Source organism: Bubalus kerabau, chromosome 8, assembly GCF_029407905.1.
Source record: "Bubalus kerabau isolate K-KA32 ecotype Philippines breed swamp buffalo chromosome 8, PCC_UOA_SB_1v2, whole genome shotgun sequence".
Taxonomy (NCBI): Eukaryota; Metazoa; Chordata; class Mammalia; order Artiodactyla; family Bovidae; genus Bubalus; species Bubalus kerabau.
In genome coordinates this window covers 49489633-49514009 of record NC_073631.1, presented here as the reverse complement: position 1 = coordinate 49514009, position 24377 = coordinate 49489633, and the positions used below count along the sequence as shown (strand labels likewise).

Genomic DNA, 24377 nt, shown 5'->3' with positions numbered 1-24377 from the left:
TTTCTACTTATGTAGGGTACAGAAGGCAATGGCACCCCGCTCCAGTACTCTTGCCTGGAAAATCCCATGGACGGAGGGGCCTGGTGGGCTGCAGTCCATGGGGTTGCTAGGAGTCGGACATGACTGAGCGACTTCACTTTCACTTTTCACTTTCATCCATTGGAGAAGGAAATGGCAACCCACTCCAGTGTTCTTGCCTAGAGAATCCCAGGGACGGGGGAGCCTGGTGGGCTGCCATCTATGGGGTCGCACAAAGTCGGACACGACTGAAGCAACTTAGCAGCAGCAGTAGCGGCAGGGTACCCAAGAATATGATTGCTGGAGGACTTACTTTGCATTTTGACTTTCTAGCAAGTTAGCAACTTGGTCTGTTGGTGTCTGTCCCTATCTCTCTCTCTCTCTCTCTGTTCTCCTCTCCATGATATTTGTGATCTGTGTATATGGTATTGGTGATGGGATTCTGTATCCTTTGGGCTCTTAACTTTCTATTGGCTGGTGGAGCTGGTTGGTTATCTATATTCTTACAGATTGTATGAGTTCTGACTGCCACAGAAAATGGTAGGCATGGGACTGGTGGCATTGGGTCAGTAAATCGCAGGTGAGGCAATTTAGGAATGCTGTCATACAAGTTTATATCTTACTAGGTAAGCCTCAAGTGTACCCTGTGGTATAAACTCAAGCTCACAAGCCTATGACTTTGAAATTCCTCTTATGGAAGGAAATCACTTATTTTTGACTTCTTAACTTTATTATACTGTTGTGTATTAAACAATTATTTTTATATACCAACAAAGCTGTTCAATACAACAAATATATATGAAGCAGATACCTAGTGCTGCAGATACCTAGTGCTCGCCAGTGTGTTGGAAAGAATAAGATAAATCCCTATGCTAACTGGCAAGTAGGGGAGATGACCTGGGCAACAGACCATTGCAGAATGGTGTGATGAGTGCTGTAAGATTTTACAGTGGTGCTTTGATTGTTAAGGGACTTTGATTGTTAGGAAGAGACCTTGTTGGATTTTAACTTTATTGTTATTTTAATGAATAGCTTAATTTTAAATGATAAAAGTAATATGGTCATGGTAGAAAATTCAGGGAATTCCCTGGCGATCCTGCGGCTAGGACTTGGATCTTCCATGCAGGGGGCACAGGTTCGATCCCTAGTCAGGAACTTGATCCTGCAAACTGTGTGGCGTGGCTAAAAAGGAAAAAAATAGTATAAAACAGTTTAAAGAAATAGACATCCATTGTAGTTCCACCAATTATTTTGGTGTGTTATCTTTTTATATGTCCATATTTTTGTCTTTAAATATATGTGTATATTTGATGCATTATCCTTTTATCTGTGCATATTTTTTCCAGCTTTATTATTATTAAGATATCATTGCCATATAATGTATGTAAGTTTAAGGTGTACAACATGATTTGGTGTATGTATATATTGTGAAATGATTTGTTGTTGTTTAGTTGCTAAGTCCTATATCCGACTCTTGGTGACTCCATGGCCTATAGCCTGCCAGACTCCTCTGTCCATGGGATTTCCCAGGCAAGAATATTGCAGTGGGTTGCCATTTCCTTCTCCAGGGAATCTTCCCGACCCAGAGATTGAACCCTTGTTTCCTTCATTGGCAGGCAGATTCTTTTCTGCTGAGCCACCAGGGAAACCTCTGTGAAATGATTACCACGTTAAGATTAGTTAATACCTCCTCCATGCTCTCATATAATTACTTTTTTCTTCTGTGGTGATAACATTTAAGCTCTTTGCTCTTGACTTTCAAGTATATAATGCAGTACAGTTAATTATAGTTTGCTTACGCATATTTTTGTTTTTTCAAAGTTGAGCTATAGCATATATACATTCATGTGTGTATAGTAATGTAGTAAAGAGCTCTAATCTTCAGTGTATAGCTTGATGATTTTTACATTCATTTATATCCTTGTCACCACCACTCAGATCAGAATGCAGACCCTTCCAGTACTCGGTGTGTGCTCAGTCTTGCAGTGGTGTCTGACTCTTTGTAACACCCTGTGTAGCCTGCCAGACTTCTCTGTCCTTGGAATTTTCCAGGCAAGAATACAGAAGTGGGTTCCGTTTCCTACTCCAGGGGATCTTCAAGATCCAGGGATCGAGCCCACTATATGGTTCCTCAGACCTCTCCCCAGTTTATACCCTGCTGCCCAGAGGTAACCACTTCGCTGGTATGTGTCATTATTGGTTAGTTTTGCCTGTTCTTGAACTTCTTTTAAGTGGAATATATGGTATATACTTCAGGTTCTAGCTGCTTTCATTGCAACATTGTATCTGTGAGATTTGTCTGTATTGTTGCAAGTACCAGTTGTACCGTTAGTCTGTTGTTACTACTTTCTGATATTCCATTGAATGAATATACCACCACAATTTTTTTCCTTCAGTTTGTAGTCATTATTAATAAAGCAGCTACAAGTATTCTTGTACATGTCCCTTTGTGGACGTTTGCAGTTGTTTCTCTTGGGGATATGTTCTAGCAGTGGGATTGCTAGGTTATAGAAGAGGTGTATGCTTAGTAGTACTTGCAAAGATATTTTCCCCAACTTCATGAAATAGTTCTGATTGAACTGCTTTACATTCCCACCCACAATGTATGCAGTTTCAGTTGTTCCATGTCTTTGTAATATTTGATCGTGTCCTTCTTTTTAATTTTAGCTATTCTGGGTGTGTACTGATGTCTCATTGAGGTTTTAACTTGCATTTGCCTGAGTGATGCTTTTGAACATCTTTTTGTATGTTTATTGGTCGTTTGAATTTTCTGTTTTGTGAAGTGCCTGTTTGGTCTTTTGCCCATTAAAAAAAAAATGGAATGTAAGCCTTATTTCTTACAGAAAATTATGAACTTTGTTGAGATCAGATTTACATACCATATAGTTCATCTGCTTAAAGTGTACAGTTCAGTAGTTTTTAGTAGATTTACAGAGTTGTATTAAACTGGATCTTGTAGAGCCAATAAAAATTTGCCAAGTAAATAGGAGGGAGCAGAGTGAGGGTCTTCCAAGCAGAAGCTTCGTTGCAGTTGATGTTAACATGTCGGGGTGTAAGTGGCATGCTTGAATTCCTGAAATACCAAGCAGGGAGGTAAGACTGGGGTGCAGGTGTGGTGAGTGCTGAGTTGGGTTCATTGCTGACGGTGCAGATTGAGATGTTCTAGAAAGATTACTCTAGCCGCTGTGTGGAGAATGGCTTAGAGGCAAGAGATCCATTAGGGGGCCATTGCAGGAGGCTTCAGGAGACTGGTAGGTATTCAGGGAGTAGAATTCACTGGATTTAATGTCTAATGTCAGAGCAGAGTGAGAGGAGACTGGAATGAACCCCAGGTTTCTGAATTAGCTAATTTGTGGATGGTATTGCCATTCCTCAAGATAGAGAACGTGCAGCAGCTTTGGAAAAAGCTAATGATGGCTTTTGTTAGGCAGTTAGAGGTGTCTGGTTCACTTCCAGTTAGAGGTATTGGTCAGTGTTGACTGCTAGAGCACTGGGAGAGCTCCGGTTAGAAATGGTAACTGGAATTGTTGGTGGCAGCTGGCTGAAGGTGTTGAATGTGTAGAAAAGAAAGCCATAGGTAGGGTAAAGGAGGAAGCAGAGGGATAGGAGAGCCAGGAGAAAGCTGATTCAGTTACCAAGGACATTTCAAGAAGGGAGTGGTCAGTAGAGCACAATCTGCGAGGGGCAAAAAAAATTCAAGTGAGATGAACCCTAGTGTTGGCCTTTTGACTTTGGCAAGTAGGAAATTGTTAAAGCCCACAGCTGGAGCAGTCTCAGCACAGTGCGTTTGGACACAGTGACCTGTAGCCCCATGAGTGAATGAGATGACAGGGTAATCTTTTTTTTTTTTTTTTTTCTTTTTAAAGATTACTAGTTAAATAAGCTTTCTTTGTGTCGAGGAGAAAAGGTAAAGAGAAAGTGGTTCTTGAGAAGTGTTTTTTCCCCCTGCCAAATATAAGCAAATGACTAGGAGCTAGTAGAAAATACTAACGAGGTATTTGGAGCAGAAGCCTTGAGTTGACAGGAGGGGATGGGATTAGAGCACAGGTCTCTTTTGTACAGAAGGAGGCTATCTTCTTCCTCTGAGAAGAGGAAGGCTGTAAGCTGCCTATTTTAAAAGCATGCTCCTTAAAAAATATATAAAAGCATGCTCCTAGACTTTGTTGGAATTTTACATGGTGCATGATATGGGCACCATGCCATATTGTCTTTGGAAAATCCAAATAGAGAAGACCTCTGGCCCTAAGGTTGTGTACTCATGGTAAATGTTCAGTAAAGTTTGGCTGCAGTTATTAGGATTTGGTTATCGGTGTCTTTTTTTTTTCAAAATGATTTGTCTCGTCATCCCAACTCTTTTGCAGCTCTCCATGTATGAGTATTAAAGGTGTTGACTTCTCTGTTCCTGCTTTAGTTCCCTATTGTTCTAATTACTGTAGTTCTGAGTACTTTTTAGGCTTTTGTAGGGCAAGGGCTCTCTCACATATCCCACATACACTTTGTCATTCTTGGTTTCAGAATTTTTTTGGCTGTTCTTGCATATTATTAAGATTATATTTCTAAGTTCCTCCTCCAATTTATTTTTGCTGTTTAGTTTAAAATAATACTGAGTTCACTGCCAGGGCCTGGGTTCCATCCCTGGTTGGGGAACTAAGATCCTTTATGGCAGAGCCAAAAAAAAAAGAAGAAAAAGAAGACAAAAATGACTCACGTTGTCACCATTTAGCAGGATACTCACACATGAAAAATTGTTAATATTTTGGTATTTTTCTTTCTAGTTTTCTTCTAATCCTTGTTTCTTTTTTGTGTTAATTATCTCGTACATGATTTTGTATCCTGTCATTGTTTGCTATTTTGTCATTAACATTTTTAATATTCTTAATATTTTCTCATAATCAATTATTAATGACAGTACTTAACTGCTTAATTTGTTTGAATATTTGTTGCTAGAAAATGTTTACTATCAGGCATTATAATATTTCAGTGAACATCTTTGCGTTTCAGATTTTCTTAGATTATATGGAATCTTAGAAATGGAAATATTAACTGAAAGATAGTGAACCTTTTTAAGACTCTCAATTTTGGAACATTCTTAAGAGTCACCAGGGCTGGAACTAGCTAATTATAGGATGTGAAGAGGAAAGCAATAAAAGAACAATGACAAAATTTGACTGAAAATGTTATACCTAATGAGGATTAAGAAGGTTGGGAGTTGTCTGGAAATGGGCAAGAGATTTCGTTTTTGGCACACTGTATTTGAAGTGACATCTATCCAAAGGGAAGTACATTATGGGGATTTTGTATACGGGTGGGAAGTGGGACTTAGAATATACCTTTGAGGACAGCTAGGAGAACAAGATCAGCTTACTGAAGAGAAGGGGGTGGAGAGAAGAGGGCTGGAGCCTGAAACTTGGAGAATGCCACTGGACAAAATAAGACAAAGGAAGCTAAAGATCAGTTTAAAGAGGATAAATAAATGGGAGAAGGAAGTTTAAGGAAACTGAGATTTGAGAAGAGTTCATTACATTTGTTTATTTAGTTCATCATTGATGGCCTTTATATTTCAGAGGTGGGTATTTCTTCCTCCTGCCTCCATCTCTCCCTCTTTCCTTCTCTTCCTTTCTTACCTATCATTGTCTCATCATCTGTCCCAGGTAGATAAAGTATTTTTTGTGTTGATGACTAAGGATTAAGAAATTTTTTTTTAGCTCTGTCTTTGTATCAAAGGTCTAATAGGCCCCTAGATTTTTATTACCAAATCTTATATTCTCTTTTTTTAATTATTTTAAGTCATTACCTGGAGTTGCCAGGTTTTTAAGCTTGTACCCTGCCTTGATTCCAGGAGTACTGTCAGCCAAGGATAAAGGTAGCACAGCCTAATCTAGACTCCTGGTTTGTGTGGATAGCTATTAGCCATTTTTTTTTTTTCCTTTCTTTCCTTTGTTTTGGTGTGGGTGCTGTATTTTGTTGTGTATGTCTCCAAGGGAACATTTCAGATTCTTTGTATTACAAAATTCTTCATGTACCTGACTATAAGACAGCTTTGGTTATAAGTCCCCTAATTCCCCAATGAGAAATTTTAAATTTTATACAACTTGGAAATAATTTTATAGATATAGATGGAGTAGTTAAATGTTCACTTATGATATTTAATCTCTTAATTACAAATACATTTAAATTCACACATTATATTGGGTTGGCCAAAAAGTTCATTTGGATTTTTTGAAACATCTTCCCCAATACATTAGTTTAGAAGTACCTCATGTTTCATGAAGTAGTTTTATTCAGACATTTCACATTTGTAACATCAGTGACTTATCATTTGAAATGCTTTTACACTCACCACACAAAAAATGGAAATATATGTAGTGATGGCTGTGTTATTTAACTTGATTTTGGTAATCATTTCACAAAGATATGTATGTTGAATTATGTTGTACACTTTGAATATATACAATTTTGTCAGTTATGTACCTCAGTAAAGCTGAAAAAAGTTATCAAAATTGTGAAACTGCAGAAGCTGAGTACTTGGTTATGGAGATTCACTACTGTCTTTATTTTTCTGTTTATAAAAATAAATTAAAAAAAAATTTTTTTGAAAAGTGCTTTTTGAATCAGTTTTTTCCAGAACACATGATACATATTTTTAAAAACTTTCCCCCCAGTTTTATTGAGAAATAATTGACAGAAATTTTTGTGTAACTCTAAGGTGTACAGCAGAACAGTTTGATATACATAATTGAGTAAATGATTACCACAGTAGATTTAGTTAACTTCCATCATGTCATATAGATAAAATAAAGAGAAAGAAAAAAAAATTCTCTTTAAAGAGAAAGGTAAAAAATTCTCTGTGATGAGAGCTCTTAGGATCGCTCTCCACAGCTTTGCTGTATGCCATATAGTCAGGTGTGCACATGATTAACTGGTCGTCATGTTGTACATTACTTCTCTGTACTTATTTATCTTATAACTGGAAGTTGGTACCTTTGACACCTTCCAGTTCACCCTCTCCCCATCCCTTGCCTCACAAATCTGATTTCTTTAAAAACTTTATTTCCTAGAACAATTAAAATTTATAGAAAAGCTGTGAAAGGTAGTACAGAGAGAGCATGTGGTATTTATGTCAGTCCAAACTGAGATGTATCATCCTTGAATCCATAGATGATACTATCACTGGATATTTTATCCAAGTGTAACGAACTTTTTGCAAAACTCTGAGGCCTTTTTGTTTTTCCTTCATTTATTGTTTGGAATTGCATTTGTTACCATTTAACGATTGACTGACTTTTCCAAAAAATTCTTAAAAAGATTTGTGTATGGCAAAGTCATGTCCGACTCTTTGCAACCCCATGGACTGCAGCACAGGACCAGGCTTCCCTGTCTCTCCCTATCTCCCAGAGTTTGCTCAAACTCATGTCCATTGAGTTGGTGTTGCCTTCCAACCATTTCATCCTCTGTTACTCCTTTCTTCTGATGCCCTCAATCTTTCCCAGCATCAAAGTCTTTTCCAGTGAGTTGGCTCTTTGCATCAGGTGGCCAGAGTATTGGAGCTTCAGCTTCACCATCAGTCCTTCCAGTGAATATTTAGGGTAGATTTCCTTTAGGTTTGGCTGGTTTGATCTCTTTGCTGTCCAAGGGACTCACGGTAGTCTTCTCTAGCACCACAGTTCAAAAGCATCAGTTTTTCAGCACTCAGTCTTCTTTACGGTCCAGTTCTCACATCTGTACGTGACTACTGTAAAAACAACAGCTTTGATTATACGGACCTTTGTCAGCAAAGTGATATCTCTGCTTTTTAATATGCTGTCTAGGTTTGTCATAGCGTTTCTTCCATGGAGCAAGCATGTTTTAATTTCATGGCTGCAGTCATTGCAGTGATTTTGGAGCCCAAGAAAATAAAGTCTGTCACTCTTGGCATTTTTCTCCCCATCTATTTGCCATAGACCAGATGCCATGATCTTAGTTTTTTGAATGTTGAGTTTTAAGCGAACTTTTCCAGTCTCCTCTTTCACCCTCATAAGAGGCTCTTTAGTTCCTCCTCACTCACTTTCTGCCATTAGAGTGATATTATCAGCATATCTGAGTTTGTTGATATTTCTCCCAGCAATCTTGATTCCAGCTTGTGCTTCATCTAGCCTGACATTTTGCATGATGTACTACTCTGCATAGAAATTAAATAAGCAGGGTGACAGTATACTGCCTTGACCTACTCCTTTCTCAGTTTTGAACCAGTTCCATGTCTGTTTCTGTTAATTCTTGACCTGCATACAGTTTTCTCAGGAGGCAGGTAAGATGGTCTGGTATTCCCATCTCTTTAAGAATTTACCACAGTTTGTAGTGATCCACAAGGTCAAGGCTTTAGTGTAGTCAATGAAGCAGAAGTAGGTATTTTTCTGGAATTCCCTTGCTTTTTCTATGATCCAACAGATGTTGGCAATTTGATCTCTGGTTCCTCTGCCTTTCCAAATCCAGCTCATACATCTAGGAGTTCTCAGTTCATGTACTGCTGAAGCTTAGCTTGAAGGATTTTTATAATTCCAAAAATATGTTGAAATTATTTGCCTGTTTTTAAATTGATTTTATTGGGTTGATGTCTCTAAGCCTCCCAAATTAGTATTGATTAAAGTGATTTCAGACAGTTCCCCAGTCAGTCATCAGTAAAGTGTGTTTTGTCCCTTCCCTCTCTTCTCGGTCTGACCAAGACTCATCTGAGTCAGGCTTCTCTAGGAATCATCATTATGTCACCCTCTGCCATCAAACCTAGCATTCCTATAATCCTGATTGTTCATTTCCTCTGGAAGATTCTTTTTTTTTTTTTTTTTGCCTTATTATGTTAAAAATAAGATACTTGAGAGCAGTCTATCCCTTTAAAGACTTTATAAGGACTAGAATCTAAGGCAACTACCTCTTTTTTTGAGGGATAATTTTTGTGAAAATACCATGGTTTATACTTGGGCTTATATGATACTTTATGCTGAGTCCTTAGCCTTACTGAATAAATCCTACAAAATGTAGTTTTGTTCCTGATACTTGAATTCAGTTCAAAATTAATTGACCTATCAATTCCAGAGTGTGTGTTTTCCAGGTATTTTTTGGATATATTCTTAATGTAAATATTTTTAAGCTTTATAATTCTCAAGTTAGGGTCTTAGAATGTGGATCCTAAAAGGATAGGGACAAGAGGGACCATCTGTATGAGATTGTTGATTGCTTTAAACTTGGGTGTGTGTCCCACAAGAGCATAGAGTGTGGGTGCCGTGTCCCCTGTAGTACCTCAGTGTAGTAGATGTGCCCCTAGACAGCTGTGTGAACTAGGCAGGGTGGGTGAAGGAGTAAAGACAGATTCCAACCCCAGGAAGCAGAAGTTTGAGATAAGGGAGGGACAAGAAGGACAGTACACTGAGAAGTAACACTTGACTCTTGGGCCTCCCGTGGCCGGGGCTTCCTTTGCTCACCAGGTGCTGCTGTTGCTTCTGGCGCAAGGAACAGAGCTTGCCGCCACCGTTTCTGCTGTCAGTCAGCTCTTCCCACCGGTTACACAGGGAGTCTGTGGTTATTTTTACATCTAGAATATGCCAATGAAAGTTTTTTTTCGGGAGATGGGTTACATGATGTGCTTTATTCTAAAATAGGATGTACAGTAAGTCTCCTACATACGAACGTTCAAGTTGTGAACTTTCAAAGATGCGAACGTGTGTGCCATCAGTGTCAGATGTGAGTGAAATTGCAGCTTGCTGTCGGCCTTCTATTGCTGACGGTCCTTCAGCTCCACCGTCTCCCACCTCCTCTCTCTCCTCCAGTCACTTACTCTTCTTGCCTGTTCACTCGATGCCAGCCAGCCCCTGTATGCCAGCTGTTGTACTGTACTACTGTACTTTCCAAGATTAAAAATGTTTTTTTGTTGTTCGTTTATTTTTTGTGTATTAATATTATTTGTGTGAGAATGTTATAAACCTCTTACAGTTGAGTACTGTGTACCTGATTGGGTTGGTTGCGCACCAAGGCTAACTTTGGACTTAACGTGCTCTTGGAATGCAACTTGTATGTATGTATGTAGGGGGCTTTCTATAAGTGTTATTGTATCACTGATGTAAAATTAAAATTGACTGTGTTCTTTTCACAACAGAAATGTATTGCCTTAGGTTGTGGATCTGAGAGCACCTGGACAAGTGTTTTTCAGTCTTTGTAGTAGCAGAACGTTTTTTGGGCTGAGAGCCATGCCGTGCAGCTTGTGGGATCTTAGTTTCCTGGCCAGGGGTTTAATCTGTGCTTTTGAGAGTGGAAATGCAAAACTCTAACCACTGGACCACGAAGGAATTCCTGCAGAATGCTTTTAAAATAAAATTTTTACCTAGAACTCTATTATATGTAAAGTGGAAAAACTGTCTCTTGGTCTTTCCCTCATATACTATAGTGCTTCTTCAAGGCAGCTTCTTGAAAAAGAGCTTAAAATTCTTCAGTCCTTTATTTCTTCTTTTGTCCTTCAGTGCAGAAGTTCCAATGAAGGAGTAGTGAGGGGGACTGAAGAAGCAGGTACTTAATTAAGGTCACCTGTCTTTAGTTTCTGAGCCGGTTTAGTGCTGGTTAGGCTGCTAGATTCTGATTCACTGGCTTTCAACATTACCATATAGTCTGCAGAAAGCAAATCTTTCTGGGACTAACACAGAAGGTAAAGTTTTTAGCCCCTAGAGATTGTTGCAAGAACCTTATTTTTATTTTTTAAATATATATATCTTATTTATTTAATTACCTTGGTTGCACTGGGTCTCAGTCACAGCATGCAGGATCTTTCAGTTGCAGCATTCGCTGTGCTGGACCTTTAGTTACATGTGGGAGCTAATTCCCTGACCAGGGATCAAATCCAGACACCTTGCATTGGGAGTGCACAGTCTTAGCCACTGGGCCACCAGAGAAGTCCTCAGAAATCTCTTCTTTTCCAGTTCTAGATGCTGGAAGTTGAGATCAAGGTCTCAGCATGACCGAGCTCCTTCTGAAGTCTCTAGATGAGGGTCCTTCCTTGCCTCTTCCAGCTTCCGTGGCATTCCTTGGCTTGGGGCTGCATCACCTAACCTCTGCCTCCATCATCACATGATGTTCTTCCTATGTGCCTGTGTCCAACTTTCTTTTTTTAAAATTTAATTTATTTGTTTTAATTGGAGGCTAATTACTTTACAATATTGTAGTGGTTTTTGCCATACATCGACATGAATCAGCCATGGCCACACATGTGTTCCCCATCCAAAACCCCCTCCCACTTCCCTCCCCATCCCAGTGCACCAGCCCTGAACACCCTGTCTCATGCATCGAACCTGGTCTGACGACCCGCTTCACATATGATAACATACACCTTTCAGTGCTACCCTATCAAATCATCCCACCCTCGCCTTCTCCCAGAGTCCAAAAGACTGTTCTTTACGTCTGTGTCTCTTTTGCTGTCTCACACAGAGGGTCATTGTTACCATCTTTCTAAATTCCATATATATGTGTTACTATACTGGTATTGGTGTTTTTCTTTCTGGCTTACTTCACTCTGTATAATAGGCTCCAGTTTCATCCACCTCATGAGAACTGATTCAAATGGATTCTTTTTAATGGCTGATAATACTTCATTGTGTATATGTACCACAGCTTTCTTATCCATTCATCTGCTGATGGACATCTAGGTGGCTTCCATGTCCTGGCTATTATAAACAGTGCTGCAGTGAACATTGGGGTACACATGTCTCCTTCAATTCTGGTTTCCTCGGTGTGTATGCCCAGCAGTGGGATTGCTGGGTCATATGGCAGTTCTATTTCCAGTTTTTTAAGGAATCTCCACACTGAAGAACCTTATTTTTAAATTCTTCCCTTTACTCTCACAAAAACAAAGGTGAAAATACAGTTTTTTTCCTTTGAATGGAAACTGCTCTTAGCATGTGACATGGACATGAGCTGTTTTATCATATGGATATATGGAAGGAGTGGGATAGAAATTTTAGTATACAGTAAGATAGTTTTCTATTTTTTAAGGGTTAGTTATGTTTTCTGTCTTAGTTTTAGAAACTTGATTTTTCAGTTCCTACAACACTAAGGCTTTCTGTATCCTTTATCTACGTAATAGACAGCCGGCACCCTGTAGGTTTAACAGTAATAGCAGATCTGTTCTCTTCCCCTTGACTCCACTGATGCCCACTACCTTCACTGTCTTTGCGATCAAGTTAAGGGACACCCGAGGATATGTTTACCTTTCAGAGGATCCTAGGGGGTATAATTTTACTCTTAAAGTTTGAATCCTGATACTTGGTGTAGGCAAAACCTGTCTTAGCTTAAAAAAGTCATAGTTTCCCCTTTTTTTGAAGTCTGGTTACTCTTTGAATATTCTTTGCTGAGGCTGATCCTGCTGTCAGAAGGAGGTGACTAGGGTTCAAGTTTTGAAGGCATCACTTTCCTCAGTGGTGTAAGATAAATTATTTAATTCTTCTAAGTCTTATAGTTTTCTTCTTAAAATAGAGCTGATATGTCTCAGAGAATAAATGTAAGGATTCAATAATGTAATTATATCTGTGTAGTACATAATAAACTAAGTAGCAGCTGTTATTTTATGGTGTTTCAGTTGTATTTTAGGGTTTTTTATAATAGGCAAAAAGAAAAGCTGTGGAATTAGTATAAAATTTTATTAAGCATCTAAATATGAACATGTCTTTAGTTATTTTGGCCAGCTTAATTTTTTTTTCTCATTAATAATGCCCACTAGTTATGGATAGGACATATGTTGTCTAAGGATAAGTCCTCAAGGTGAATTAGAGCAACAAAATTACCATTAGATCTAGAAATCATTGTTTGTAGCAGGTGATCTCTAGGTCTATAATTTGAAACTAGATTAAGGGAATGGGGGGGAGATTAAGACACGTGATAAAAGGAATGGGTAATCCTGGTAGTGGTTTTAAAAATTCATTTTTTATTTTTTAATTATGTTTAGGCTGAGTCTAGGGGCCTCTCTCGTGGCTCAGATGGTAAGGAATCTGCACCGTAGGAGACTCGGCTTTGATCCTTGAGTCAGGAAGATCCCCTAGAGAAGGGAATGGCAACCCCACTCCAGTATTCCTGCCTGGAGAATTCTCATGGACTAAGGAGCCTGACGGGCTTTAGTCCATGGGGTCACAAAGAGTCAGACATGACTGAGCGACTGACACACACACAGGCTGAGTCCAAGAGGGAAATAAACATTTAGTATTTCTTGTTTTATGAGATAAAATTATTTTGGGCAAGATTGAAAAATTACTTCTTGTTAAAGGAATTCTTGTTTCCTGTTAGCTTATATTAGGAAATCAAAGTGATGTTTTCCCACGAAAAGAATTCTTAATAAACTGAGTTGAGAACTTTGGCTAATAAAGGATTAAGGTGGCTGTCAGGCCTGAACCACAGTATGTATTGTTGTTAGCATAGGAAATGCTTCGCAGACTACCGGTCTCAGAGACTTCCCTTTCCCATACCTTGCCTCCCGTGTTTTCCACAAGACCAGAGAAATTCCTCTGACTCTATAATCTGAAGTTTAAAAAATTTTGAAAATAAGCCCCATTCCTTATGTTTGATATAGTTGCAGTCTTACACTGCATTATGGAAGAGCAGGCTGAACATGATTTATTATGTTTAATTTTTATCAACCTTAGATTGGGTTTTTGTATTTAGAATTTCCTTATTTTTAAAAATTGGGCTTTAAAATTTTTCAGCTGTTTAGAATCCATTTATCCTCCCAGAAAGAGGCCTCAGTTTTGTGTGGGGTTTATCTCTTATGTGTTTTTGGTTCACATACTTTGGGTCCTTTCCACATTTCCCAAGGATAGATCACAGCCTATTTCAGTTGTACAGTCTAGGGCCACAGTGAGACCGTCCACCCAGAGCTAACTCCAGGGCTTTGCTTTCTCCTATTGGCTTGACTGTTAGAGAATGTGAAATGGAGTTCTGAAGCCATTTTGTCACCAGGCAGATCTCAAAAATGAGCAGAGAACAGAGCCTAGCCAAGAAATGGAGAAAAAGTCAGTCCTGATGATGATTAAACGTGTGCTGGAGCATGGACTGCCTGCTGGGCTTTTAGTTATTTGCTTAAGCCAGATTGAGTTACATTTTCTGTTACTTAAGACTGAAAGAGCAACATTATTTCTAATGACCAAGGGATAGAACTGAATGTCCATCAGCTGATAAACAAAATGTAGTATTATATCTACACTGGGATATCAATTAGTAATAAAATGACTGACGTCCTCTTACAACAACATAGATTTACCTTGACAGCATTTTGCTAAATGAAAGAAGGCAGTCATAAACATATTCCATTGACATGAAATGCCAGGCATAGGCAAATCCATAGAGTGTTTGCCTAGGGCTATGGGAAAAGGGAAATGATTGTTGATGGATATGCGTTTCTTTTGGGAGTGATGAAAATATTCTAAAACTGATCATGGTGATGGTTGTACAGCTTTGTACCAAAAGTCATTGACTTGCATATTTTAAATGGGTGTGAATTATGTCTAATATGGCTATTTAAACAAAATTGAAAAACTGAAATAATTCTAAAAGATAACACTTATTATTCTCATTTTGCATATGAGGTACTGAGGCACAGAAAACAGCAGATCTGTTGTTGAGAGATGGTAGGTTGTAGAGTTGGGATTCAGAACCACTGGTCTGACTACCAAGGCCAAGCATACAGTTGTGCTGTTCTGCCTTTTTCAAAGACAAGGCTCATCTGTATGGAACTTTGAAATTGGGAGTTGCTTAGCACTTAGTCAGTCTAACCTTTCATTTTACTGATGAGAAAATTAAACCTTGGATAATGCAGTGACTTATAAGATTGCCAAGTAAATTAGTGGCAGCCTGGGATTTGTGACCTACCCAAAGAGACAGGCAAGTAAATAACTAACAGTGGCAGAAGGTGGAGGGGTTAGTGGCAAATAGAGATACAGGCCTTGTGCACGTAAAATAAGGGAAGGGTCATTTAGTTCAGATGACTGCACGAAGGGATCTTCATAATAAAGGCCATGACATTCTGAGAGGATTGCTGGTGTAAACAGATGTGTTAGGGAGAGAATGAGGGGCCCTAAATATACAGTGGGGTGCAGGTGATTCCCAGTGGGAAAAATCATGAAGTGCTATCAAGGTAATGTGAGGGAATTCTGACTTGCTGTAAGCAGTGGGAACCATTGAAGATTTTTGGGAAGCTGAATAGCACGAACACATGCTTGAGAAAGATAATGGGCACCTTATGTAAAGGATGGATTGAGGTGGGGGCAAGAAGTGAAGAGAGAAACTTCAGCACATTGTCGCCATGGTCTAGGTGTGAGAGGAGGGTGGTTGTGGTAGGAATGGAAAGGGGATGGATATGAGAGTCTGCACAGGTGGAGTCCCTGGGACTTGGCAGTTAATAGGAAGCATGCTAGATTGTAAGTTCTTGGGTGGGGGCAGTGTGGACAGCTTGCAGTGTATCCCTGGCACCCAGCACAGTGTCTCATACATTTATTGAAAGCAGAAGGGGTAAGATTTTAATAAGACTTTGGACATCTTCTCTGACTTCATAGAGTTTGGTTTGTTAATAAATAGAGCAGGACTGGAGATGGGAAGAAGGGAAAAAAAGTATAAGGAATAACGGGAAATGCAAAAAATTCAGGTTTTGTTGAATTTGAAGTATTTGTGAGACATTCACGTGGAGCTGTTGAGCTGGGGAAACTGGGATCCTGACTCAGATGGGAGAGAGAGGCTGCAGTAGGTTTTGGAGCATTTGCAAAAGGGTCACCATTGAGGCGATGAGAATGAATAGGAGAGAGCTTTGAGGATAACCTACATTTGGAAGGGGCAGGCGGAGGAGCAGCAGCAGTAGCAGAGACCAGAAGAGGACCCTGTTATTATTAGTTCCTTCTCTGGAAGCCAAAGGAAGGGACAATTTTGGGTGAGCTTTAGGTACAGCCTGGAGTGAGTGAAGTAAATGAAGACCAGTGAAACAGGCTGTTGGACAACTTAGGAGAGTAATGGAGGTGTTCCCTGCTGAGAATTGGCAACTTTTTAAAAAATCTAGAGAAAGCTGCTAGTAAAGGGCAGATAAAGGAAATAAGATTAGTAACAGTGCATATTTACTGAACTTTCACTGTGTATTGGGTACCATGGCAAGTGCTGGACCCATTTTTTGATTTAATCATAGTTGACTCTAAGAGGTAAGGTAATGGAAATATTATTGTAAAATGGGGGAGTGTTTTAAAAATAATTTAAAAAATGATTATGTATCGTGTTACAGACGGCCAAGTGAGCCTGAGAAATTGCCTTTAGTCCAGGTCACAAAGCTTCTTTTGACAGGTGACCTGCAGAGCCTACATTCTTTACTGTTAATTGTTTTTTTTAATTGAAGTATAGTTGAGTTTTCACTGGTAGTTTTGATAGCAAAGTGTTAGTCACACTTTGTTGAGAGACTTGTTTTCCTTCCTCTTTGTTTTATTTATTACTGTGTAACAAATTGTCTTAATTACCAAGATGTACACATTAAATATCTTAGAGTTTTTTGTTTGTCTGTTAAGCTTAGAGCCGAAAAAAAAAACCCCCGACAAACCATGGTGTCTTTTTTTTTTTTTTTTTTTTTCATGGTGTCTTAATACAACAAACATTTATTGCCTCGTAGTTTCTGAGGATTAGGAATTCAGAAGCAGCATAGCTGGGTGGTTCTGGCTCAGGTTTCAGTCATTTGAAGGCCTGGCTGGGGCTGGAGCAGCCGCTTCCAGTCTGGCTTGCGATGGCTGTTGGCAGGAGGCCTTGCTTCTTTGCCATGTGGACCTCTCCTTGAGTGTCCTCGCAACATGTCAGCTGGCTGCATCCAGAGTGAGGAGTAGAGAGAACAAGGAGGGCCCTACAGTGCTCTTTATGACCTACTCTGGCAAGTCTCACACCTACCCTTGGAAGTCTTACACATGTCACTTCTGCCACATTTTATTTGTTAGAAGTGAGACAGTTGAAATTGGAACACAGTTAAAAATAAAAGCTATCAGAAAAAAAGGTGAGTTACTGAGGAGAGCCTTAGGTTCTGCTCTTTGAGGTGAGTTGTATTAAATAATTTGTGAACATATTTTTAGAGCTACCACACATATCAGGTATACTGCAGAGGAAAGGCCCTGGGTGAGGAATAGGAAGACTTGGGTTCCAGCTGGTTCTGCTGATTGCTGCCGTGTCTGCTGACGACGTGACTTACTTTCCCTCCATGTCTGTCCGCTCTAGGGGAAAAAAGGTTGTAACACTGCAGTCTGCTGCACAGTGTGTCCTGAAGGTGGTAGCAAGTAGATGGCGTCTGTGTACTTCAAAGTGGTGTGGGCGTCTGATCCCAGTCCTGCTGCTGGTGACTGTACAATCTTGAGCATGTTATTTAACCCATTGGTCCTCGTTTCCTTGTTTGTGAAACAGGAGATAGATTTGTATCTCCTGGGGCTACTCTGAGAGTTAAATGAGAGTTCATGTGACTTATTTAGCATGATGCCTGCATGTTTTAGGCCAGGTGTTACTTAATAAATAGTGACTTTAAGACTCTTTTGCTTGTGTGCATCCTCTCTTTCTTGGCCTTTACCCAGTACTTGGAACTTTCTCATGGTTATTCATGAAGAATCCCTGTTTTATAGGGTATTAAAGTATGATTATAGTTTAAAGCTGCCATTATTATTGTCACTTTCATATGTTTTTGGCAAGCTCAAGTGTGTTTCTTTAAATAAAACTCTTTTTAAGAATTTATCACCTGATTGTACAGAACTGATTTGGTTAGAAAGTATTTCAAACTATTCTGTACCACATAGTGACTTAATAAAATTGTCAAGTAATTATAGTCGCATTAGTATTAACACATATCATTTGTGTGAACCAGTTTGAAACTTGGTTTTCTGAACTTTCTTTTTCTGAGAGAAATTTCCAGTTGTGCTGTAATTGCATCTTTTATGCATAATTGAGACCTTTGAGATGTCTTTGCTAGTGGTAAGTTAGGATTAATTGTGCAAATGATCACATGAGTTTTCTTAATAGCAGCTCATAAACTGTTGAAGATGATATACATATAACCTCTTACTGAACCTTTAGGTTTTATTATGTTAAAAAATATATATCGTAAACTATCTTAACCATTTAAAAAATATTTATATATTAGTATGGCTGCACACATGGATCTTGAATCTTAGTTGTGGCATGTGGGATCTTGTTCTCTGACCAGGGATCAAACCTGGGCCCCTGCATTGGGAGTGCAGAGTCTTGGCCACTGGAACACCAGGGAAGTCCCCATTTTAATCATTTTTAATTGTACATACTGTTCAGTGGCATTAAGTACATTGGTACTGTTATGCAGTCGTCACCACCATCCATCTCCAGAACATTTTCATTATTCCAAATTGAAACTCTGTACTTGTTAGAATCTGGGATTTTATTAAACATTTTTTAAACTAGATGCCATTATGAAAACCATCTGATTTTTAAATTTTTAAAATGACTGATGCAAGATTCATTGCACCTCCATTTGCTACAGTAGAAAATAACAAATGAACACTACCTACATAGAGTAGCAGTGTATTTGTAGTAAAATATCTTTATGAAGGTCTTAGATAGCTCATTTTATATAGTAGACATTTTCAATAGCAGCAAAATATTATGGCTGTCTCTTTGAAGATGATTGTAAATAATTAAATACATAACAGCATACAGAACTTTTGCTTTAAGTTCTCTTTGGAAAAATTTGTATCACATTTGCTGTAGAACCAGTTTCCTATCACATGTAAGAAGTGTGGTTGAGGTGAAAAGCTGAAAGCCTTTCTGTTAAATTCAGGAACGAGACAGGGATGCCCACTCTTACCTCTTCTATTTAACATCTTGGAATTCTTAGCCACAGCTGTAGAGAAGAAAGAGAAATAAAAGGTAGCCCAATTGTAAGGGAACAGGTAAAAATGTCACTATTTGCAATTGATAGTTACTTTCTATATAGAGAACCCTAAAATCTCCACACAAACACTAGAACTAATAAATGAATTCAGCAGAATAGCAGGATATGAGATTAATATACAGAAATCTGTTGTGTTTCTGTATACTAACAATGAAAGAGAAAGTAAAAAAAAAAAAATCCTGTTTAAAATATGCCGTGAAAACCACCCCAGAAACTTAGGAGTAAACAAACTTAGCCATAGAGATGAAAGATCTGTATGCTGAAAGTTGTAAATCACTGATAAAGGAAATTAAAGATGATTTTAAAAAATAGATATTTCATGCTCTTGAATTAAAAGAATATTGTTTTGCCAAATATCAAAATGAATCCGCCACAGGTATACATGTGTATTTGGCAAAACTAATACAATTATGTAAAGTTTAAAAATAAAATTAAAAAAAAAAATAAAAAAGAATATTGTTAAAATGGTATACTACCCAGAGCAGTCTACAGATTTCATGCAGTCCCTATCAAATTACCCTTGACATTATTCACAGAACTAGAAGAGATAATCCTAAAATTTATATGGAGTCACAGAAGAACCAGAAAGCAGTTCTGAGAAAAAAGATCAAAGCTGGAGGCATAACATTTCCAGATCTCAGACTATCCTTCAAAGCTGCAGTAGTGAAAACATTTTGGTATTGGCACAAAAACAGACAGTAGATCAGTGGAACAGAATAGAGCCCAGAAGTAAACCTGTCCACACTCCTGTGGTCAGTTAATTGTAGACAAAGAATACACAATGGAGAAAAGACAGTCCCTTCAACTAGGGGTGTTGGGAAATGAAATTAGAACCCTTCTTTACTCCATGTACAAGGATAATCTCAAAGTGGTTGAAAGGCTTAAATACAGGACATGACACCATAAAACTCCTAGAAGAGAACATAGACAAAACATTTTCTGTAAATCATAGCAATGTTTTCTTAGGTTAGTCTCTCAAGGCAAAAGAAATAAAAGTAATGATAAACAAATGGGACCTAATCAAACTTAAAAGCTTTTGCATAGCAAAGGAAACCATCAACAAAACAAAAAGTTAACTGATAGAGTGGGAGAAAATATTTGCATGGTATGACCAAGATGTCATACCAAATGGTATATGACCAAAATACGTAAACAGCTCATACAACTCAATATTGAAAAAATAAATGGGCAGAAGATCTAAATAGACATTTCTCCAAAGAAGACATACAGATGGCCAATAGGCACATGACAGGATGCTCAGCATCATTAATTACTAGAGAAATGCAAATCAAAACCACAATGAAGTATCACCTCACACCAGTCAGAGTGACCACCATCAAAAAGTCTATATAAATAATAAATGCTGGAGAGGGTGTGGAGAAAAGAGAACCTTCCTGTAGTGTTGGTGGGAATGTAAATTGGTGTAGCCACTAAGGAAAACAGTATGGACGTTCTTTAAAAAGCTAAAAATAGAGCTGCTATATGATCCAGCAGTCCCACTCCTGAGTATATATTCAGAAAAGATGTAAACTGTTAATTCAAAAAGATATATGCACTTCAGTGTTCAGAGCAGCACTGTTTACAATAGCTAAGACATGGAGGGTGTCTGTGCCCCAACCCCTGAATTGTTCAAGGGTTAATTTAGTTTATACATATTCACTCTTTTATTGTGATAAAAAACCACAGTGTAAAAATTTTCTCATCCTAACCATTTTACCTGTACAGTCCAGGAGTGTTAACTCATTATTGACAGTGGTTGGTTTTTTTTTTTTTTTGCAATAACTAGTGCCTTTGGCCAGTGATTTGTTATGTAAGTGAATATTGAAACGTCTCTGGTGAATAACATTTGGGTCACAAAAGACGCATTAATACATCTCTGGTCAATACTGTGTTAATAACTGTTAACAAGTTGTGTAAAATAACTCTAGAACTTTTTCATCTTGGCAAATGGAATTGTCTACTTACTAAACAGCAACTCCTTCTCACTCTACACTTCATTCAGTTCAGTCGCTCAGTCGTGTCTGACCCTTTGCGACCCCATGAACCGCAGCATGCCAGTCCTCCCTGTTCATCACCAACTCCCTGAGTCCACCCAAACCCATGGTAGCAGTCACCATTTTACTTTCTGTTTCTGAAAGTTTGACAACTTCATTGTTATTCAGTGGCCAAGTTGTGTCTCTTTGCAGACCCACAAACTGCAGCACGCCTGGCTTCCCTCTCCTTCACTATCTCCCTAAGTTTGCTCAAACTCATGTCCCTTGAGTCAGTGATGCCATCCAGCCATCTCATCCTATGTTGCCCCCCTCTCCTCTTGCCCTCAATCTTTCCTATCATCAGGGTCTTTTTCAATGAGTCAGTTCTTTGCATCGGGTGGCCAGAGTACTTAATCTTCAGCTTCAGCTGAATATTCCAATGAATATTCAAGGTTGCTACTTTTTGTAAGTGGAATCATGCAGTATTTCTCTTTTTGTGACTGGCTTATTTCACTTAGCATAATATCCTCAAGGTTCATCCATGTTCTAGCATGTGACAAGATTTTCTTCTTTTTAAAGTCTGAATAATATTCCAATGTAAAACATAAATCCATTGTATTTATATATATATACTTAAGAGTTAGTCTATTTCATAGATAAGTAACTGAAAATTTTATATTAATTTTGTAGTTCTGGTGTGGTATGTAATACTTTATTTCTCCTTGTAGACTTTTCACTTTTTAGTAGGTCCTTGATTTTTAAGAAACAAAAAACTTGTGTCTACAAATGTGTTGTGCCATTTAAATCTTACAGTCAGCAAAGTGCTTATAAAATAATCAGCAAAAGACTTAAAGCTGCTTCATTGGTACAATCACTATGGATAACAATATGGAGCTTACTTAAAAAGCTAAAAACAGAACTATCATATGATCCATTCATGGGCATATATTCAGAGAAAACCATACTCGGAAAGGATACGTGTGTACCCCAGTGTTCATTGCAGCACTATTTACAATAGCTAAGTCATAGAAGCATCCTAAATGTCCGTTGACAGATGAATGGATAAAGAAGATATGGTACATACACAATGGAGTATCACTCAGCCATAAAAAAGAATGAAATAATACCATTTGCAGCAACATGGATGGACCTAGAGATTATCATACTGTTGCAAGAAGGGGGACCCCTTCCAGGGCCCGAAACTGGGCTCTTGTCTAACACTCGGAAATGAATTGTCGAGGAGACACATGTACTGACAAAGCAAGAGATTTTATTGGGAAAGGGCACCCGGGTGGAGAGCAGTAGGGTAAGGGAACCCAGGAGAACTGCTCTTTCAAGTGATTCACAGTCTAGGGTTATGGTGATGGGATTAGTTTCCGGGTTGTCTTTAGCCAATCATTCTGACTCAGTGGCCTTCCTGGTGGTGCAGGCCTTGTTCAGCCAAGATGGATGCCGGAGAGAAGGATTCTGGGAGGTGGTCAGACATGTGGTGTCTCCTTTTGACCTTTCCTGAACTCTTCTGGTTGGTGGAGGCTTATTAATTCCGTGTTCCTTACCAGGTCCTCCTGTCTTAAAACAACTCATGCAAATGGTTACTATGGTGCCTGGGCAGGGTGGGCAGTTTCAATCAGTGTACTTCCCCTAACAATACTAAGTGAAATTAAGTCAGACAGACAAACACAAATATATGAATTCACTTATATGTGAAATAAAAAAAAATGATACAGAAGAACTTATTTAGAAATCAGAGATAGTCACAGATGTAGAAAACTTAAGGGGGAAAAGGGAAGGGATTAAATTGGGAAACTTAGGACTGATACAAGTACAGTACTATACATAAAATAGATACTGAATATGGACCTACTTTATAGCACAGGGAACTGTACTTAATACTCTGTAATGATCTATATGGGAAAAGAATGTAAAAAAGAGTGGATATCTAGATGTATAACTGATTTACTTTGCCATACAGCAGAAGCATTGTATGTAAATGATATAGAAGCATTGTAAATTGACTATACTCTGAAAAAATTTAAAAAGGAAAAGGTTTAAAGCTGCTTAAATATTAAATGCATGTAGTTAGGCAATGGAGTCTGGCTTTTTTGTTTTTTACAATTCCATAGAGACTTAGAGTTCATTGAGTTTTCATCAAACAGTTATTTGAGTGCTGGCTATATTTTACGCTCTGGCCAAAGGTGACAGGAAGGAGCTATTTTCCATTTGAAAGAGAATTGTGTGATAATCAGAGTGATATAGAGAATTCTTCACTTTCCAGGACAATGAGATGTTGTAGTTGAGAATGTTAAAGATGCAGTTGAGAGTGGTTTAAAGCTAATAAGGAGGCTGAAATAGTTACTGATGAGCTACTCATTTTTCCAGAATGTTGTAAAGCTTTTAGAACCCTGGTAGAAGCATTGAAGATGATTATTTTGCTTTATGAGTTCTCCTAGGAAGAAGGTTTTTTTCAGCTTTTAATACAGTCAATACTTGTACCAAAAGACTTACTTGGTACTTCCCACATGGTAGGTGGCAGGAAGTAAACATTTTACACTTTTCTTTTGAAGGAAGGGAGAAGTTAAGTTTCATTTTTATGTTTATTTTATGTTTATGAGGCAGGGAAGCATGTAACAGGGCTGTCGGATAGAACTTTGTGTGATGGGTGATGGTAGAGATATTCCGTATCTGTCTTGTCCAATATGGTGGCCACAAGCAAGCTCTTGAGCATTTGAGATACATGACTAGTTTGACTGAGGAACTGAAGTTTTAATTTTGTTTCAGTTCTGTTCAGTTCATCAGTCATGTCCGACTCTTTGCGACCCCATGAATTGCAGCACGCCGGGTCTCCCTGTCCATCACCAACTCTCGGAGTTTACCCAAACTCAAGTCCACCGAGTCGGTGATGCCATCCAGCCATCTCATCCTCTGTCGTACCCTTCCCCTCCTGCCCTCAATCCCTCCCAGCATCAGGGTCTTTTCTAATGAGTCAACTCTTCTCATGAGGTGGCCAAAGTATTAGAGTTTCAGCTTCAGCATCAGTCCTTCAAACGAACACCCAGGACTGATCTCCTTTAGGATGGACTGGTTGGATCTCCTTGCAGTCCAAGGGACTGTCAAGAGTCTTCTCCAACACCACAGTTCAAAAGCATCAATTCTTCAGTGCTATGCTTTCTTCACAGTCCAACTCTCACATCCATACATGAGCACTGGAAAAACCATATCCTTGACTAGACGGACCTTTGTTGGCAAAGTAATATCTCTGCTTTTCAATATGTTATCTAGGTTGGTCATAACTTTCCTTCCAAGCAGTAAGCGTCTTTTAATTTCATGGCTGCAATCACCATCTGCAGTGATTTTGGAGCCCCCAAAAGTAAAGTCTGACACTGTTTCCACTGTTCCCCATCTATTTGCAATGAAGTGATGGGACCAGATGCCATGATCTTCATTTTCTGAATGTTGAGCTTTAA

General features: G+C 38.6%; 1 protein-coding gene and 1 pseudogene across 13 annotated transcripts in view; both read left to right on the top strand.

Moving 5' to 3' along the window:
* The window catches only part of SRPK2 (SRSF protein kinase 2), a 248944-nt gene that overhangs the window by 5410 nt on the left and 219157 nt on the right, over positions 1 to 24377 (top strand). For 4 of the 13 annotated variants that reach the window (XR_008717795.1, XM_055590197.1, XM_055590196.1 and 1 more), the window contains exon 1: positions 16882 to 17029. The exons of 8 other annotated variants lie outside the window; for them this stretch is intronic. Coding sequence is in view for 4 of the 5 variants with exons in the window: in XM_055590197.1 (XP_055446172.1) it covers positions 16897 to 17029 (133 nt within the window). In the remaining variant the exon portion in view is untranslated. Of the gene's footprint in view, positions 1 to 16703; positions 17030 to 24377 lie in introns of those variants that run through there. One more of the 13 variants, XM_055590206.1, reaches the window with a different exon arrangement.
* The window catches only part of LOC129659108 (60S ribosomal protein L23a-like), a 147654-nt pseudogene that overhangs the window by 4880 nt on the left and 118397 nt on the right, over positions 1 to 24377 (top strand).